Here is a 19,856-nt window from a genome sequence, read left to right as displayed (position 1 = left end):
TTGTTTTATTGCACTTCATTTTTTTTTTAATTTGTGCCTTACGGACATTGCGCTTTTTACAAATCAAAAGTTTAGGGCAACTCTGTGTGGAGCAAGTCCATTGGCACCATTTTTCCAATAACATTTTCTTATTTCATGTATCTGTGCCATATTTTGGTGATTCTTGAAATATTTCAAATTTCCCATTATTATACTTGTTATGGTGATCTTGGATCAGTGATCTTTGATGTTATTATTATAGCTTGAAGGCTCAGATGATGGCTAGCACTATTTAGATTTTTAAAGTAAGTACATTGGGTTTTTTTTTTTTTAAGAAATAATGCTATTGGACACTTAACACACTGCAGTACGGTGTAAACATTTTTATATGCTCGGGAAACCAAAAAATTCGAGTGATTTGCTTTGTTGTGATATCAGCTTTATTGCAGGTCTGGAAGGGAACCTGTAGTATCTTTGAAGTATGTCTGTAAGACTATTTTTATTCCAATCATCTGTATCTTTTTATAAGCTATCTGAACTATTTCAGAAGTTAGAAAACAAGCCATAATTCCTAGGACTTGCATTCCTGGTGACAATTTAATTGATCCCACACAAAAAAGTCACGCTTAGATTGACAACCAGCCGGAGGCATGAGGAGCACCAGTGTGAGCATCACAGAGGATGTTTTGCTTTGTCCTTGATGGGCCCTTTGGAAATTTCCCACAGCATTCTAAAGGCTTCCCCACTCGTAGCATGCCTGAAAAATTACACATGGAGCAAAACGTTTGATAAAAATATATTTAAAACAAGCAAGAAAAAATAGTTTTGACCTTAAGTATAACTTTTATCATTCTTTTAACCAAGTAGAGTTAAATAATACATATAATGATTTCAAGTACCAACTTATAAAAGATGTGATAAATTAGAAAGCAAAGAACAGGAGGACTCTTTTTTCAGAAAAATGTATTTGCAATTCAAATGTTCATATAAAAAGCATAAATTTTAAAAAGTTCATAGATGTGTGTTTTTAGAAGTGCTATGGTTTTGCCATTCATTGCAATTACATTCCAAAATGTGCAGGGTGGTCCACACCGCACCTTCTCAGCTTTGTCACACTGAAGTCACTCTCATCACAACCTCCCCCGAGCTGTTATCTTCTGACAAATCTTCATGGGCCCTCATTCGATTGAACAGATGTAATAACACGTAGCCACACTGAAACCTTGGGGAGGTCAGCTGGGTTGGGTGGACCAAGTTCCTGTTCCGCAGAGCCGTCAACGGCAACCATAAAGTCCTGCTTGTGGAAGACTCTCCCCGGCTACTTTCTTCAATGTCTGTGGCTTTGTCATAATTTAATACATCCCAGTGTAAGTTGACAGCTCTCCAGCGCTTAAACACTCTGTAAACTGCAGCTCCTTCATGGACAATGAGACCTGAAATTTGAGGGGGGCGGAGGGAAAGACAGGTCATCATCCAAAAGGTGAGAATGTTATTTTGTATCCAAGTAAGACATTAAGGAAATAGTCAATTATCTGTTATTCAGCATCATCAAACAAATTGGTATTCTGATTATTCAAATATTATGTCTAATGGCAAGCTACTCTCTGTATTACACAGGTGTAGTCAATGTTCCAAAATAAGAATCTACTGCCATGCAGACAGTAAGGTCATCCTGGGTACAAACGACTTGCTTCATTTTGGCGCAGGGTATGCTTAGGTATTTAATACAATGCTTTCAATCTGCATTTTATTTAATAAAATGCTGCCTTAGGAGAACCATCTGGGCTTCCCTGGTGGCTCAGACAATAAAGAATCTGCCTGCAATGCAGGAGACCTGGGTTTGATCCCTGGGTCAGGAAGATTCTCTGGACAAGGGAATGGCAACCCAAGTCCAGTATTCTTGGCTGGCGAATTCCATGGACAGAGGAGCCTGGTGGGCCACATGGAGTCCACTGAGTTGCAGAGAGTCGGACACCACTGAGAGACCAACACTAACACTAGGAAACTCTCAGGTTCGTTTATTCAACCAGCATATATTTCCCGAGTGCCCACTGTGAGCCAAGCAATGTGTTAGGGGCTTGGTCTGTGTTGCCAACTTGATTTGTGAAACAGATGTCAAGCTCATTGCCATCTCCGCAGCTTCTAAAACGATGATATGAAGGAGGTATGAGCAAACCTTCTGCTATTTTTCCTCCCCTCACCAATTCAACAAATATTTATTAAGCGTCTACTTGAGAGCTTTTGGGCTTCCTTTGTGGCTCAGCTGGTAAAGAATCCACCTGCAAAGCAGGAGACCTGGGTTCGATCCCTGGATTGGGAAGATCCCCTGGAGAAGGGAAAGGTTACCCACTCCAGTACTCTGACCTGGAGAATTCCATGGACTGCAGAGTCCATGGGGTCACAAAGAGTAGGACACAACTGAATGACTTTTATTTTCACTTTCTTTCTTTTGAGAGCTTTACTTATATCATTTCGTTCAGTTCTCACCACACCCTTATGAAGCAAGTATCAGCATGTTCTCCACTTTACAAGAGCACACTGGTGGCAGCAGTGAAGCAGGGATTCAAACCCAGGCAGCCAAGCTCCAGAAGGCTCCCTGATGCTATACAGTGAACGGATGACCACACATTTCTGAGACAGACTCAGAACAAGATAAACAAGATAACACAGGAACCTCGGGGACAGCAAACTGGCCATCTGTAAATGTGGTGCCCCGATACACGGCTCCATCTCTAGCATCCATCCAAGATCCCAGCACACCCTGCATTTTTCACACATTTACATTTTACCGCATAGTCTAAAAGCTTTTGAATCTGTGACCCATCACAAAAAGGAGTCTCTGGTGGAGAGATCCCTTCAGATAGAAAAGCAAGAAGGAGTATCTCTTAGAGGAATCTGAAATTCCATTGAAAGTTGGAGGTGAGGCCAAAGAAGTCTTTCTTAAAATGGAATATGGCAGGTAAGGAGGATGTGTCAGTTGACACAATCACATCTAACCAAAATTTGAAAATGAGAGGATCCTACCACCTCCCAGCATCTAGAATCTTGGGTGCATGTCCTAGAAAACTCATGTCATAAATAAGGAAAAGGAAGTGTGTAAAAAATGTTTTATACATTTGTGTGTATTTACAAAAAAAATCACAAACAATCTCAATATCCATCCTGAGAAGAATGGATAAACTGTAGTGTGTGGATCCAAAGGATCATAGCAATGAAAGAGAAGGGAACAAAGTCACAGGCACTACAAATCTGAAGCAATAGTGGAAATCTCAAAGCCATATATCAAATGAAAGTTTTAGAAGTATAATTGATTGGAGTGAAGAAATACTGAACGTTTTTTATGGATATAGATACATATGTGGTAAAAATGTTAAAATGTGCATGGGAATAATGACCAATAAATTCATGATAGAGGGGGATTACATTGGAGAGAGGCTTCAAAGAGGGCTTTCTATTGTATCTTTAGTATCGTGTTTTTTTTAAGCTCGGTGGTGGAGATGTGAATGTTCAATGTATTATTCTATATGCTTTTGTGTACCCAAATAATTGATCATTTCAAAAATACTGGGAAATTTGTTAGCAAAATTGATCTAAGATGGGTTGAGGAACAGGCAACAGAAGGAGGGGGACAAATAAGGAGTTTACCACATTTATGTGAGGAGCAGAGTGTCAGCAGCAGGAAAACAGAGAAACAAAGAAAGAAACTTGTCAGAGGAAAAACTGACAGAAATTGTAAATGCAAGAAGGGGAAAAATCAGTCTCCCATTTTTAAGGCTAGAAGAAGGGGTGATTGAAAGAATGATAATAACCTCCCATGCAGACAATGAGTTAGTGTTTGGGACAAGTTTTTGTTGAGGAGATTTTTGTTTTTTTGGTCAACTAAGACGTCTATTTCTGCTTTATTGACTATGCCAAAGCCTTTGACTATGTGGATCACAATAAACTGTGGAAAATTCTGAAAGAGATGGGAAATACCAGACCACCTGACCTGCCTCTTGAGAAACCTATATGCAGGTCAGGAAGCAACAGTTAGAACTGGACATGGAACAACAGACTGGTTCCAGACAGGAAAAGGAGTACGTCAAGGCTGTATATTGTCACCCTGCTTATTTAACTTCTATGCAGAGTACATCATGAGAAATGCTGGGATGGAAGAAACACAAGTTGGAGTCAAGATTGCTGGGAGAAATATCAACAATCTCAGACATGTAGATGATACCACCCTTATGGCAGAAAGTGAAAAGGAACTGAAAAGCCTCTTGATGAAAGTGAAAGAGGAGAGTGAAAAAGTTGGCTTAAAACTCAACATTCAGAAAACGAAGATCATGGCATCTGGTCCCATCACTTCATGGGAAATAGATGGGGAAACAGTGTCAGACTTTACTTTTATGGGCTCCAAAATCACTGCAGATGGTGATTGCAGCCACGAAATTAAAAGATGCTTACTCTTTGGAAGAAAAGTTATGACCAACCTAGATAGCATATTTGAAAGCAAAGACATTACTTTGCCAACAAAGGTCCGTCTAGTTAAGGCTATGGTTTTTCCAGCAGTCATGTATGGATGTGAGAGTTGGACTGTGAAGAAAGCTGAGTGCCAAAGAATTGATGCTTTTGAACTGTGGTGTTGGAGAAGACTCTTGAGAGTCCCTTGGGCTGCAAGGAGATCCAACCAGTCCTTACTGAAGGAGATCAGCCCTGGGTGTTCTTTGGAATGAACTGAAAGTACTGAAACTCCAGTACTTTGACCACCTCATGTGAAGAGTTGACTCACTGGAAAAGACTCTGATGCTCGGAGGGATTGGGGGAGGAGGAGAAGGGGACAACCGAGGATGAGATGGCTGGATGGCATCACTGACTTGATGGATGTGAGTTTTAGTGAACTCCGGGAGTTGGTAATGGATAGGGAGGCCTGGCATGCTGCAATTCATGGGGTCGCAAAGAGTCAGACACAACTGAGCAACTAAACTGAACTGAACTGAACTGAAGACACTGCTGGTAGGTGGTGGAGATACCTCATCTTTGAAAGATCATACGTCTCTAATATCAGAATTTAAGTTGTATATCTATCCCATTCTGTTGTTGTTCAGTTGCTGTGTTATGAACGACATCTATCCTTTATCAGGAGATAAACTTCTAACACACATGACTTAAAGCATTCCAAAGACACTAACACAGGCCACTAAAAAATGCGTGTAGTCTAATAAACAAAAATATCTTGAACTCAATTATTATATACCACTAAAATAATAAGAAGAAAGGCAAACTTTTGTCAATCATAGCAATTCAGTTGTTTGATTCTTGTTTTCCTAAGGAATAATCAGAGTTGACCCAAATGACCAGATGTTTTGGGGAAGCAGTCAGAGTTATAAGTCAAGACCACCAGGTTTTAACTGATAACTCTAATATTAGATTTGTGAAATCTCCACAGGTAATAATTTAACTTTTCTGATTCTGCTTTTCCTCCTTAAAATGTGATTGGAATACCTAATCTGTATATTCCACCAGATGCTATGAAGATAGATCGAAATTAATCAATTATAAAGCACTCAGACTTCCTTGGGGTGGTAACTATCTAAATACAAGACATTATTATTAATTAAAAATCAATAGTGAATCTTTGTGGTGCAGAGAAAGTCGTTCAGTGGCGCCCGACTCTTTGCGACTCTATAGTCACATGGACTGTATAGTCCATGGAATTCTATGGACTCTATAGTCCATGGAATTCTCTAGGCCAGAATACTGGAATGGATAGCCTTTTCCTTCTCCAGGGAATCTTCCCAACCCGGGGATGGAACATAGGTCTCCCAAATTGCAGGGGGATTCTTTACCAGCTAAGTCACAAGGGTAGTGAGGGGCATTCAGTCACAATAATCACAAGACCATTCCAGTCTGCAAGAGGTTCATCCTGGATAAGGGCAGCAATGAGGGGGCGGGGGGTGGTTTCACCAGGGAAATCCACTCATTTCATAGGATCCTAGTCTTTTTAGTTGATTTCCTTTGAAAGACCAGAAATCAGATCATTTACTTGAGCTTAAATCATTTTCTGGGAATATATTCCTGGTAGCCTTTTCCTAAATGCATAAATATACCCAACAAGCAGAAATAAATCCCACAGGTCTTTATAGTACATTCTGAACTGAATTTAAAGAAGGAGAACTACTTGAAGTTCTCATGAGGACAAGTCCTCTTAAGTTTTCCCCTGCATGTGCTCCTTCTTAATTGCATTTAAGTTATGAGAGGTGTTTTGACTTGGCTTTATTCTCCATAGTGAAAAGTGAAAGTTGCTCAGTTATGTTCGACTCTTTGTGACCCCAGGGTCTATACAGTCCTTGGAATTCTCCAGGCCAGAATACTGGAGTGGGTAGCCTTTCCCTTCTCCGGGGGATCTTCCCAATTCAGGGATCAAACTCAGGTTTCCTGCATTGCAGGTGGTAGATTCTTTACCAGCTGAGCCACAAAGGAAGCCCAAGAACTCTGGAGTGGGTAGCCTATCCCTTCTCCAGCAGATCTTCCCAACCCAGAAATCAAACCGGGGTCTCCTGCTTTGCAGGTGGATTCTTTACCAACTGAGCTATCAGGGAAGCCCATACTCTCCATAATGTCTGGAATTGCTCCTCGCCCTCTGGAGGCTTTCATTTTACCAAAATATGAGGTACCCTATCTCACCCCTAGACTGTCCTTTGCAATGTGCATGTTCCCTCTTTCTCCTTTACATTGTTTGAAGCTGTGGCAAATATCATTTGTGTTTATGAATGTTCATGAGAAAATTTGACTACTATGGTCATTGAAATCCAGAGGTAAGGATTCATTTTATTTTAGTTCATGTGTTGAGAATCCTCCTGATGATTGGGGGTCCCCTCTTGTTTCATAACTGATCACTTCACATCATCCATAGCCACTCTCTGACTCACATCTCTAGATAAGCTTTAAAATGAATTTGTCATCTTGACATTTTGGGTCATAGGGAAAACAAGCTTAGATTTACTTCATCTGAGTCACTAACTCTGAGGTGAAAAGCAATGATAATTTCTAGAAAATGTAAATATTAAATATTTTATTGTCCTTGCTACATTATTAATGGCAAAGATGTCAACAAGGTGTGATTCATGGTAACTTGGAGTTTTGAGACTTGAGGAGAATATGTGTGTAGGGCTGTCCCTGTGTGTGTGGTTGGTTGTGTGGTTTCATTTTTTTTTATCATTTTCTTGCCAGTAGCATTTAATTAGATCATCCCTTTACTGATGTACAAAGGAACATTTTTGTTATGAAATAATCTTTATCAACAGAAAAGGTTTAAATAGTTTCTGGGTTCATTGAAATAAGGGGACAGTGGTTATGAAAGTAAAATATATCCCAAATTTGGAAGTGATGTGCTAGTTGAAATTCTTATATGGTAGTAGAAAATGAGCTAACTAACCAAGAAATGATGGGAAGACTCTCAAGGTACACAGGCTAATGTGTGCATCTGTGTACACACATAGACATATACACTATTTGTCTATGTTTATTTCAATATAGACAAACATGTTATACTGTGCTGGTCTTAGTCACTCCGTCATGTCTGACTCTCTGTGATCCCACAGACTGTAGCCCATCAGGCTCCTCTGTCCATGGGGATTCTCCAGGCAAGAATACTGAAGTAGGTTGCCATGCCTTCCTCCAGGCATCTTCCCAACCCAGGGATCAAACCCAGGTCTCCCGCATTGCAGGCGGATTCTTTACTGTCTGAGCCACCAGGGAAGCCCAAGAATACTAGAGTGGGTAGCCTATCCCTTCTCCAGAGGATCTTCCTGCCCCAGGAATTGAACCAGGGTCTCCTGCATTGCAGGTGGAGTCTTTACCAGATGAGGTACCAGGGAAGGCCATAGACAAATGGTAAGTTACAATTAACAGAGACTTGCAAAATTTATGGTCAAATATAAACAAATGTTGATATTAACTACCAAACCACCAGTCTAATAATTTCATTTCTTGTGTAATCTTGATGTAACTCTACAAATAGATATATTATTGAATAGTTTCCCTGTTAAGAAAACTGAGACCTAGAGAGATTTAGCCAGTTGTCCAATGTTATGATGATATCAGCTCTGACACTGAAGCACAAATTTGTCTAGTTGCAAATCTTGAGTGCTCCAAGCCTATTCATGGTAAATTTCCAAAGGATGGTTGTATCTTCTAGTCACATAATGAGCAACTGAAAGAGTTCACTTTATTGACTGAATGTGTCTCCCCTAGTTCATATGTTGAAGCACCAATCTGTAACATGATGGTATTTGGAGGTGGGATCTTTGGGAGGTAATTAGAGTTATAATTCCTGAGAGTGACCAATGCTCTTATACAAAGGGAAAGAGATGTGAGTTTTCTGTGTGCAAATGTGTGTGTGTGTGTGTGTGTGTGTGTGTGTGTACACCAAAGAAAGGCCTTGTGGGATAATAACAGGGTGAAGAGGGCCCTCCCCAGACTGAGTAAGCCAGCACCTTGACTTTGGACTTCCCACAACCTTCAAAACTATAAGAAATAAATGTTTATTGTTTAAGCCACTCAGGCAGTTCAAACAAACCAAGACAGACCTGGTATATAAACTATAATACCCTCATTTAAAATATAAGTAAATTAAGACCCAGAAACTATGATTTGGGCAAAGTGATATAATTAGTTGTCATTTTTAATATCCTTGTGTGTCACCAACACTATTTCATCTCTAGGAGTGCCACTAAAACAGCCCTTTCCGTTTGCCCCCATCTTTAGGAGAGAGAAGTGTTGAGGAACCTTATATGCAGGCAACACTGTGAGTGTTGCGCTCTCTATCTGGTAAGCTGTACCCATCCTGAACTGTCCCAAGGCATGCAAAATCCTAATTATAACACAACCTAAAGGCCTGTGTGTGGTTCAGTCACAGAGACCCTTGGGAAAGCTAAAGAACTCTCAGCAGATAATTGGCCAGAAAAGGCTCTCTTGATTGTGAAAATGTCCAAGATTTCTCAATTAAATTTAACCACTCTCCCTGAAAAGGCTCTCTTGATTGTGAAAATGTCCAAGATTTCTCAATTAAATTTAACTATTCTCCCTGGCCAAGATTCTTTTTCTCTCCCCCTCTCTTTCTCAGTGAGTTTCCACATAACTGAACTCTGTAAATATAACCTGTGTCATTCTGAAAAGTCAGTGTGTACCATCAGTAGAATGGCGACTTTTGGTCCCCTTTAACTCCATTTAAGAAGAACAGATTAGAGTAGATTAGAGTTAACCTCATAAAGTAGCCGGAGAAGGCGATGGCACCCCACTCCAGTACTCTTGCCTGGAAAATCCCATGAACGGAGGAGCCTGGTAGGCTGCAGTCCATGGGGTTGCTGAGGGCCGGACACAACTGAGAAACTTCACTTTCACTTTTATGCACTGGAGAAGGAAATGGCAACCCATTCCAGTGTTCTTGCCTGGAGAATCCCAGGGACGGGGGAGCCTGGTGGGCTGCTGCCTATGGGGTTGCAGAGTCAGACATGACTGAAGTGACTTAACAGCAGCAACAGCATAAAATAGCCCAAGTTTTACTACTTAATTCCCCTGGAGGAACCTGGGGAAGACCAGAGTGTGGTTACAACAACGAGGGTTAACCAAATAAGACAGTGGCCCAGGATATTTTCTGTTGAGGTCATCTTTGCTAGAATGTAATAAAATGCATTAATTCTTCTTTCACATTTTCCTAAGATACTCTACAGTTAAATGCCCAACAGTTATGGAAACTTAAATGTAAGAGTAGAGGTAATCACTTTAAAAGTCACTCTTCCATTGTTGAATCTTGTTAATATGAATCTTGAAGAAATAACCACAAGTTATTTCTATGTATGCTGAATGGGTTTTGTTGGACTCAAATATATATGAAGCTTAAAGTAAAACAAAAATCAGAAAAACAAAAAGAAGTGCAAAAATACAAAACTTAAATAGAGATATAAAGATGGAAGTGAAAGTCACTCAGTCATGTCTGACTCTTTGTGACCCCATGGACTGTATAGTCCATGGAATTCTCCGGGCCACTATACTGGAATGGGTAGCCTTTCCCTTCTCCAGTGGATCTTCCCGACCCAGGAATCGAACTGGGATGTCCTGCATTGCAGGTGTATTATTTACTAATTGAGCTATGAGGGGGGCCCATAAAGACTGAAAGACAATACATATTCAATTACAGAAATCACTAAGTTCACAAAGGAAAGTGATCATTCTGATACCCTAAATCTAGGCCTCTAGGAGCTATCAATACAGTGTCCTGATTACATATGGGGATTTTTGAGAATACAAATTTGCAATGTTGCCCATCAGAACAAATAATAAAAGGAGATATCCTACATAAATGCATTTTTATCTATTAGGGATGAGTTTATTTTTCTATTGTTGATTATTATATTTTGATATACCCCAACCCCCAGCACCCTGGTGGCTCAGAGGGTAAAGCGTCTGCCTGCAACGCGGGAGACTTGGGTTCGATCCCTGGGTCGGGAAGGTCCCCTGGAGAAGGAAATGGCAACCCACTCCAGTACTCTTGCCTGGAGAATCCCAGGGACGGGGGAGCCTGGTAGGCTACAGTCCAAGGATCGCAAAAAGTTGGACATGAAGGAGCGACTTCACTTCACTTCCCTCCCAGAACCAAGCTGAGAATGGTAGGCTGGTTATGAGAGTTTAAAGCTCAGCAGTTCAAAAACAGACTCATCGTGAGCACTGGCAATAAAACCTTCTGCACAAGAAATGAGATAAAGACAACAATTTATTCAGTAACTTCTCACAATATGGAAACCCCTGACACTAGAGACTGGCTAATATCTAAATATGGATGATCTAATCCTCTGCATCCTCAAAGTAGAGAATGGCACCCACGAAGAAATGATCATAGTGAAGACCCTAAATGACCGCACCTCTGAGAGCACTCCAAAGGAAGTTTGCAGCGTTTGTGTTACAACATCGTCACCCTCTACACCTTCCTCTCCACTCAATGAAGTCTGTGTCACCAGCCTGGATGCTAAGTGCACATTCATGCTGCCCCTTCAGTGCAGATGACTACACTGCCTGGGAACAGAGCAAGATGCAGAGGCAAACTTTAACACGAAGTGTCACTTCCCTTAGTTGGTAGTGAGGGAAGCCCTCCCTTTTCTAGAAGGTCCTGACATAATTTGGATTTGCTTCTCAACCTAATATCCTTAATTCAGCTAATGACCATCCCCTCAAATCAGTTAAGCTAAAACCCGATGATCACCTAGGTAGTCTTAACTTCTAGCACTGAATTCTGCTAATTCTGTCTTCTTAACAAATCTGAGATAAAATCATAGAACAGAGAACCTTCTGTCTGTGACCGCAATCAGCCATGTACTCTCTGAGGACAGGAATCCTAATCCAATTGCTGATACATAGTAGGAACTCAACAAATCTTTGCTAAATGAGAGGGAGTGAGAAAGGGAAGAGCAACTGTCACTAGAATCTAAAAGGTGATAAGACTGACTCCATCTGGGTGCAACAGTCTTGTTAAAACACAAAATGTCTCCGGTACTGTTCTTTCAAAAGTTAGAATAATACCTGGAGATACCAAAGACAAACGGAAACATGTATTTCGAGACTAGAAATGAAAAGGGTTTAAAAATTTGGGCCTTTATTTCATAACAGTGGGTTTTGCCCCAGTGGCTCAGATGGTAAAGCATCTGTCTACGATGCGGGAGACCCGGGTTCAATCCCTGGGTTGGGAAGATCCCTTGGAGAAGTAAATGGCAATCCACTCCAGTACTATTGCCTGGAAAATCCCATGGACAGAGGAACCTGGTAGGCTACAGTCCATGGGGTCACAAAGAGTCAGACACGACTGAGCGACTTCATGTTCACGTTTCAAAATAAACACACACACATACACACAGCCTGCCAGAAGTAGAAGAGCGAAAATTCTTTACATGGGCTTGTTTTAGCCTCACTAAATTGTAGCAGCCTCTCCCTCTATCTTGTTGGCCTGGTCATCAAATGTTTACTTGAGTTAAACAGTCATGAATGATACAGTTACAAATGCCTGTGCCAGACCAAAAAGCCTACCATTCAGAAGTGGATATTCTCTCCTATTTCCAGACAAAACAGGAGAATTAAAAAAAATGCTGGCCATTTTTCTGACCACTTGCTCTGTTCAGAAATCAATCCATCAATTAATTATTTTAATGATTTCTTTTCTTCCTTTGTAGAAAGGAGATTCTTCTTCTGCTCTTTCAATCACCAGCCCTGGAGCACAAATCTACCATAGGCATATTCACAGAATATTCCTCAAAAGCTGCAAACTTGTTATACATTATAAAATACACAGTATGCAAATTTTTTAAAAAAAGGATTACAAGAATTCACTGGAGAGAATTGTTATATTATCTAAGTTTCCACCCAACAGGGCTCAAGGAAAAAAAAGATCTGTGGATATTACTATTTCAATAAAAGACGTAAAGGAATGAGTCCAATACTTTTTTTTAATAGATAATACAGGTATCCTAGAGTTCCCCTGGGCTTCCCAGATGGTAAAGAATCCACCTGCCAACGCAGGAGACCCAGGAGACTCGGGATTCAATCCCCGGGTCCGGAAGATCTCCTGGAGAAGGAAATGGCAACCCATTCCAGTATTCTTGCTGGGATAATCCCATGGACAGAGAGGCTACAGTCCATGGGGTCACAAAGAGTCGAACACAACTGAGTGACTGAGCACACAGACACACAGAGTTTCCTTGTAACTGGAAGCATGGATTAGAATTGGTTTAATTTCAGTTGAATGCAACTCCAATTCTGTCCTTCAAATTATGGACAGATGGAACACCTGGCATCAGAGAGATATGAAGTGGACAAACACAGTAACTAAATCTCAAAATTAGGAAATACTGGTATGATTTAACCCAACCTGTTCATATGCAGAGATGACGTCTCTGAAGCCCAGAGAAGTGACATAGCTTGACCAACGGGCCACAGTTACGTTCAAAGCCAGAATCAGAGCTAGACCCTTGAAGCCTGATCCAGTATACTCCTCTGCAAGAACTCAGATTTCAGGAGCCATCCCTGGCCAAACTTGTCCTCACATGTGTGTCTCTGACCCGAGGGATATTACCTGACTATGACTAGACAGTCAAAATCTTTCTTCAGTAACACAAGAGGCTGTGATGGTCAGCTCTCCTCTGACCTTTATCCTAAAGTGTGCATGGCCACATCTGGGTAGGAAAGGGGAGGACTATAGTGACCTTCACAATATATAAAATATTAATAAATAACTCTGCAAACCTCAATGCTATAGCATCTGGTTTAAAGATAGATGTCTATCTTCTGTGAATTAATTCTTTAAGGATTCAGGATCTACCTTGGTAGATTTCCATTTGTTTCCCACACTCTGGACCAAAGCCAGTTCTGAGAAGGAGGCTATCAGTGGACTTTTCTTAGTGGCAAGCCGAAATATGTTTATGCAAATTTCCCTTCCGTCTCCAATGGATTAACTACTGCCAACCTGCAGATTATGATTTTATTAACCTTAGGGATAAACAATACATGTATTGATTCTTCCATTTCATGGGGTGAGAACAATATTTTAGAAGTTTTAATTGAAATATCTAATTAAAACCTGTTTATCTTTGGACCTGACATAGGCTAGTTCACTTTTGTTGACTTTGCTTTTCATTTCTCTTAAATCACACAGACTGTGAGTAAATATTCCAAACAGAAGCTGTCGTCTCAGCATAAGCAAAATGTATAACTCTTTGACTTCAGCCTCATAACATCAGTAATATTTTGTAGTTGAGAATATCAATTAAATTTGATATATTTGAATTGATGTTAATTAGAATTTTTAACCTGAATATAAAAATGCTCAGACTTTGCTGCTGCTGCAGCTAAGTCGCTTCAGTTATGTCCGACTCTATGTGACCCCAGAGACGGCAGCCCACCAGGTTCCTCCATCCCTGGGACTCTCGAGGCAAGAATTCTGGAGTGGGTTGCCATTTCTTTCTCCCATGCATGAAAGTGAAAAGTGAAAGTGAAGTCGCTCAGTTGTGTCTGACTCCTAGCGACCCCATGGACTGCAGCCCACCAGACTCCTCCGTCCATGGGATTTTCCAGGCAAGAGTACTGGAGTGGGGTGCCATTGCCTTCTCTGGCTCAGACCTTAGACTTCCTTCAGTTCAGTTCAGTCGCTCAGTCGTGTCTGACTCTTTGCGACCCCATGAATCGCAGCAAGCCAGGCCTCCCTGTTCATCACCATCTCCCGGAATTCACTCAGACTCAGGTCCATCAAGTCAGTGATGGCATCCAGCCATCTCATCCTCGGTCGTCCCTTTCTCCTACTGCCCCCAATCCCTCCCAGCATCAGAGTCTTTTCCAATGAGTCAACTCTTCGCATGAGGTGGCCAAAGTACTGGAGTTTCAGCTTCGGCATCATTCCCTCCAAAGAAATCCCAGGGCTGATCTCCTTCAGAATGGACTGGTTGGATCTCCTTGCAGTCCAAGGGACAATCAAGAGTCTTCTCCAACACCACAGTTCAAAAGCATCAATTCTTTGGCGCTCAGCCTTCTTCACAGTCCAACTCTCACATCCATACATGACCAGAGGAAAAACCATAGCCTTGACTAGACGGACCTTAGTCAGCAAAGTAATGTCTCTGCTTTTAAATATGCTATATAGGTTGGTCATAACTTTTCTTCCAAGGAGTAAGTGTCTTTTAATTTCATGGCTGCAGTCACCATCTGTGGTGATTTTGGAGCCCCCAAAAATAAAGTCTGACACTGTTTCCACTGTTTCCCCGTCTATTTCCCATGAAGTGATGGGACCGGATGCCATGATCTTCGTTTTCTGAATGTTGAGCTTTAAGCCAACTTTTTCACTCTCCTCTTAATATACTATTATTCTGTGATCTAGCAAGAAAATTCAAGGCTGAGATGTGATTCTTCACATAAATAATTCTTATCAAGAAACTGCTTCACTTAAAACAATGGAGAGAGAGAAATGGCTTTTGGTATGGTAATATTAAATATTTTATCTTTAATATGTTTCTGCATAGTTTTTGTTCTATTACTTAATAATAAATAAAAGATTCACAAAATAGCTAATTACTTTGAGTTTTTAGGGAAATTTTTTTCTCCATTTCTGATCTAAAACTAAAGTGTTAAAACAAATATTTATTTCCGGTATCATACCTTAGGTATTTGAGACAGTAACTAAAGAAGTAGTTTCAGTTTATTGAATAGTCAGGAACATTTTATAAATTACCAATTCAAGCTCAGCCTGTAACAGGCTCTGGAGCCACAATCTTGCATCCCTCTTCTAATCTGTATGGCCTCTGGAAATTAGTTAATGGTGCCTTAGTTTTCTCACCTCTGAGATGAGAAGAGTACCTACACCCCATAGGGCTGTTATGAAAACTGAGTGTGAAAACCAAAGTAAAGTGCTTAGAATGCTGCTTGGATCACAGTAAACATAATCTCAGCCATCAGTGGAGATTTGGTTTGAAAACCTCCTTTCAACATGTTTGGAAATGCGCTCATCTCTGCGGTTCTTCCTGACCCCAGAGGAACCCTGTCAGGATACCTACTTGTGTTCCAAGTAGGAACATAGTTTAGAAAAATCACCACATTCACACTCTCCTTGGTGAGAAAGTTCTTTGTTGCAAAATCGTCTGAAGTCAGGAGGTACCCAAAGACTGGATGCCAGTTCTGATGAACCATCTCTAGGTTCTGAAGTGAAGAAGCTGCTTTACTTCACCGTTCCCATTACCACGGGCGCCTTTGCTTTCTCTTCCAAGAAAAACTTGCCGTGTCCAAGTTGAGTTGTCCTATTTAATAACCTCATTTTAGAGTAGCCTAGGGATATATTCAACTCTCTCCAAAGTTGCTGCAATTGTTCCAAGTCTCATGTGTTTAGAAATCACACAACCGCTCTTGTGGAAAACAGTCAAGTTGGAGAGAGAGTGAAGTCACACAAAACACACACACACACACACGTGTGCATGCTCACATACAGAATGAAACCACAAGGGATGTCCCCTGCTGACCCCTCAGCTGCTCCCAATAATCTCGGATGACTGGTTCCCTGGCTCCTGGATCTCTGCAGCCCCACACACCCACCCCCTTCACGTCCACGTGGATGACTTCACCGTGACCTGACTTGTGTAACTCTTACCCTCTGCTGTCCCTCCTTCACTTCAGCTCAGGCCTCTCCCTTCCAGAAACTGGTCCAACCACAAGCCCTGACACTCTCCCAGCATTGCTGGCAACCACCGCCTCCAGCGCGTCTCACTCATCCACTTTCTTCACTTTAAAGGTGGTGGTGGTTTAGTCACTAAGTTGTGTCCGACTCTCGCGACCCCATGGACTGCAGCCTGCCAAGTTTTTGTGTCCATGGGGTTCTCCAGGCAAGAATACTGGAGTGGGTTGCCATTTCCTTCTCCAGGGGATATTCCCGACCCAGGGATCAAACCCGAGTCTTCTGCATTGCAGGCAGATTCTTTACCAACTGAGCTACTTCATTTCAATGAATGCACCCTATTCTGCTTCCTTATGACTTCAAGCCCCTCTATTGGGCAATCTTCCTTGGTAAGCTTCTTTCTGGCTTTGGTTCCTTCCCCAGTCTCTGAGAAAGCAATCCCATCCTGTACTTACTCTCCACCTCTCAAGGTGAAGGACAAGGTTGATCTTTGTCCTTGCTGGTGTTCCAGCAGCTCTGGATACAAAGCCTCATCCTAACCTAGTCTCACTATTTCACCCCTCTGCACTCACTCTTCAGCCCTAATGGGTAAAAACATACAGCCTCCTGGCCCTGTAGACTGGGGCACCCCTGGCCCAGCCTCAGGAGGGCACTCAGCCATGTCCTGTGGTTCTTCTTGTCTCCTGGCTCAGCCTCCTCTCCCCAAAGCTCTCTGCAGCTGACCATCACTTATAATGCTCTCGACAGACTCTTCTCCCCACACAGTGCCTTCTCCATCTCAGCAGAGGACCACACAACCTACTACCAAGCAGGGGATGCAGGAGAGGGCAGATTCGATCTCTGGGTCAGGAAGATCCCCTGGAGGAGGAAACGGCAACCTGCTCCAGTATTCTTGCCTGGAGAATACCATAGACAGAGGAGCCTGGAGGGCTACAGTCTACAGGGTCGCAAAGAGTTGGACATGACTAAGAGACTGACCACACACCCACCTACTGCCTGAGCAACAGATCTTTTGCAAGGAGGTCCCTCTGTTTACTCTCCCAGAGCAGTGCATGAGGCATCTACAGCCATGCCTACCCTTTCCTGCCCCGCCTGCCTATTTCAGGGTTGGAGGACCCTTCCTGTGCAAGACAGACCCCTCTCCTGAGTGCTGAGTTCCATCTCTGCACCTAAAGGGCATCAAGCTGTCCCCCCCCCCCCCCGGATCTTCAATCTGCCTTCTGATTCCTTCTAAGTCTGTCTTCTCAACATTTGCTCAAACCTCACTCCGCCATGAAAACAAGCGAATAGCAACTTTCTCAATTCTACACCCCCACCTCTAGATTCTACCCTCATTTGACTGTGCTCTTTTTCAAACATGATTTATAAACTTACATCCTGAGCCCCTTCTGCCTATCCCAGCCATTCTCTGCAATCTGTGTCTATCCAGCCAACCCCCACACTGCCAAATCCAGTGATGCATTTTGGCTTGGTTTCACCTACTCTTGATAAAGCATCTGGCACTGTCAGCCGCTTGCTTCTCCACCCCCAAGTCCTTTCCTCACCTCACCCGACCCCACTCTCTCCTTCTCTGGCCATGCTCATCTCTCTGCTTGCTATGTGTCTGTCTTCTTCAAAATGCTGCTCATCTCTCCTGAATCACTTCCCTTGCAGATGCTGGTTTCAGCTACCAGATATAAACCCCCAGCTCAAATTTCCAACCCTAAGGATGATTACCTTTCCCCCATCTACTCTCACATATATTTCTCTCCTGGCACTTTCCATGTTGTATCTTAATTGCTCACTTCCCTGACGGTCTCTCACCAGCAGCTGGAGAGCAGAGAGGATGCTATAGTCCAAAAGCTCTTCTGCAAAGGGCCAGACAGTAAGTACTATAGGTTATACAGATATCATAGTCCCTCTTTGTTGAAGCTGCAACCACTCACTGATAACATATCAATGAATGGATATGACTGGGTTCCAACAAAACATTTTTTATGGCCATGGAAATTTATATTTGACATAATTTCCATATGTCATGAAATAATATTCTTTTAATGTTTATTCAACCATTTCAAAACACAAAAATCATTCTTAGCTCTTATATGGTAAGAACAGGCAGCAGACTCTGAACTAATTGTATCTCTAGCCTGTGCTCCAGGCTTGGGACACAATAAATACCCAATTAATGTTGGCCCAATAGATGACTAATACTTGTTTGGCTAAACCACCCCCAATTTCACGCGTGCTTAGTGGCACAGTTGTGTCCCGACTCTTTGCGACTTTGTGTCCGACTACAGCCTTCCAGGCTCCTCTGTCCCTGGGATTCTCCAGGCAAGAATATTGGAGTGGGTTGCCATTCCCTTCTCCAGGGGATCCTCCTGATCCAGGGATCAACACAGCATCTCCTGCATTGTGGGCAGATTCTTTACCATCTGAGCCACCAATTGAGAGAGGTTGAAAGATTCACACTTTTTTCTAAAGAGGAAACAAAAGTCACCAACAACAATATATTTGATCTGCTGTTCAGCTAATCATGTCCATGTTTCACCAAAAAAAAACTTGAACTGTACCCAGTCACAGGAGGGGAAGGTCTGGGGTTGGGTTTTCTCTGCCAGGAGGAGGGCTGAAGAGTGAATTCACTTTGAGAGACCCTTTCAGCACAGTCCTGAGGGTAAGGAGCAAAAGCAAGATCCCTTCTACTTTCTTTCCTGGGGTTTTAAAGGCATCAGTACCACTAATAACCAACTATGACAGTAATCTTTGGAAAAACTGGTAAACATCAGTATGATTAAGGCATAGACAAGCCTATAATTTGTACCTCCAGAGTAAAGAGATAATAACAGCTTACTTCTCTCAGCATATAAAGGGTAAAGAGCTGTTCTTTCCCTAATGATGTTGAATTACAAGGGGCCACTCTGCCTCTCCTTCCAAGGGGTCTGGCTAGATTCTAAGTGAAGTTGGGGCATTTCCTGGGGGCATGAAGCACACCAAGATATTCTGAAATCAGGAAAAATGATTTGGGCTTGTAAAGGAATTCTGCTCTAAGAAATAATTCTAAACGAACCAGGAGAGCATTCAAATCTGGTTAACAGCCCTGGCTGCAAGGGTAACACCAGGCAGCGTGGCCAACCTCCCAGCCCAGTCTTCCTCTGGGGAGATGTTTGAAGAGAAACCCAGGGGAGCTCCGGGCTGGAGAAGAAGGCTTCTGTCTGTCCTAAGTCAGCAGCTGGGCCAAGGTCTCCCAGGATGCCAAACTGAGATGCTGGAGGGATGTTGGTCCCCGATCAAATTATAGACCAGGAAACAGAAGAAGGAAATGGAGCTGAGGTGGCTGACTGGTCCTCTCCTGTCTAGAGGGAAAACTGTAATAGGAAGATTCAAAAAGGAAGCACTGGGCTAATTGACTTTTCTAGTTATTTTGCCAAACACTTTTTAAGTTGAGCTTCTTTCCTTCTCACATCTTATGATTCATGCAGATGCACCCACATCTGTGCTTCCCATGAAAATAGGTGTGACACAAAGGCAACTACAACCCCCACCATCCACTGCAATGCAGAGCGCCAACCAGGGCACGCAAGTAGCTTTCACATCCCCATCCTCTCCCCAAGGCTCCATGTGGACCTACTGGCAGTCTAAGCTCTGTTTTCCCAAGTGATTCCAGTGACGCAGATCCCAGATTTGGTGGTGATGGTGGTGGTGGTGACTGGGGTGGGACAGG

The 19,856-nt window shown here is 42.3% G+C and overlaps 1 protein-coding gene across 1 annotated transcript in view; it reads right to left on the bottom strand.

Annotated features, from left to right (window-relative positions):
• Window positions 1–998: 998 nt before the first annotated feature.
• The window catches only part of MARCHF11 (membrane associated ring-CH-type finger 11), a 115,687-nt gene continuing 96,829 nt past the window's right edge, over window positions 999–19,856 (bottom strand). The window contains exon 4 of the mRNA XM_069556128.1: window positions 999–1,412. Within this exon, the coding sequence (XP_069412229.1) occupies window positions 1,090–1,412 (323 nt within the window). The 3' untranslated portion in view covers window positions 999–1,089. The remainder of the gene's footprint in view (window positions 1,413–19,856) is intronic.

Source organism: Ovis canadensis, chromosome 16, assembly GCF_042477335.2.
Source record: "Ovis canadensis isolate MfBH-ARS-UI-01 breed Bighorn chromosome 16, ARS-UI_OviCan_v2, whole genome shotgun sequence".
Taxonomy (NCBI): Eukaryota; Metazoa; Chordata; class Mammalia; order Artiodactyla; family Bovidae; genus Ovis; species Ovis canadensis.
The sequence above is the reverse complement of the archived record's forward strand: the minus strand, read 5'-3'. Positions and strand labels throughout refer to the sequence as shown.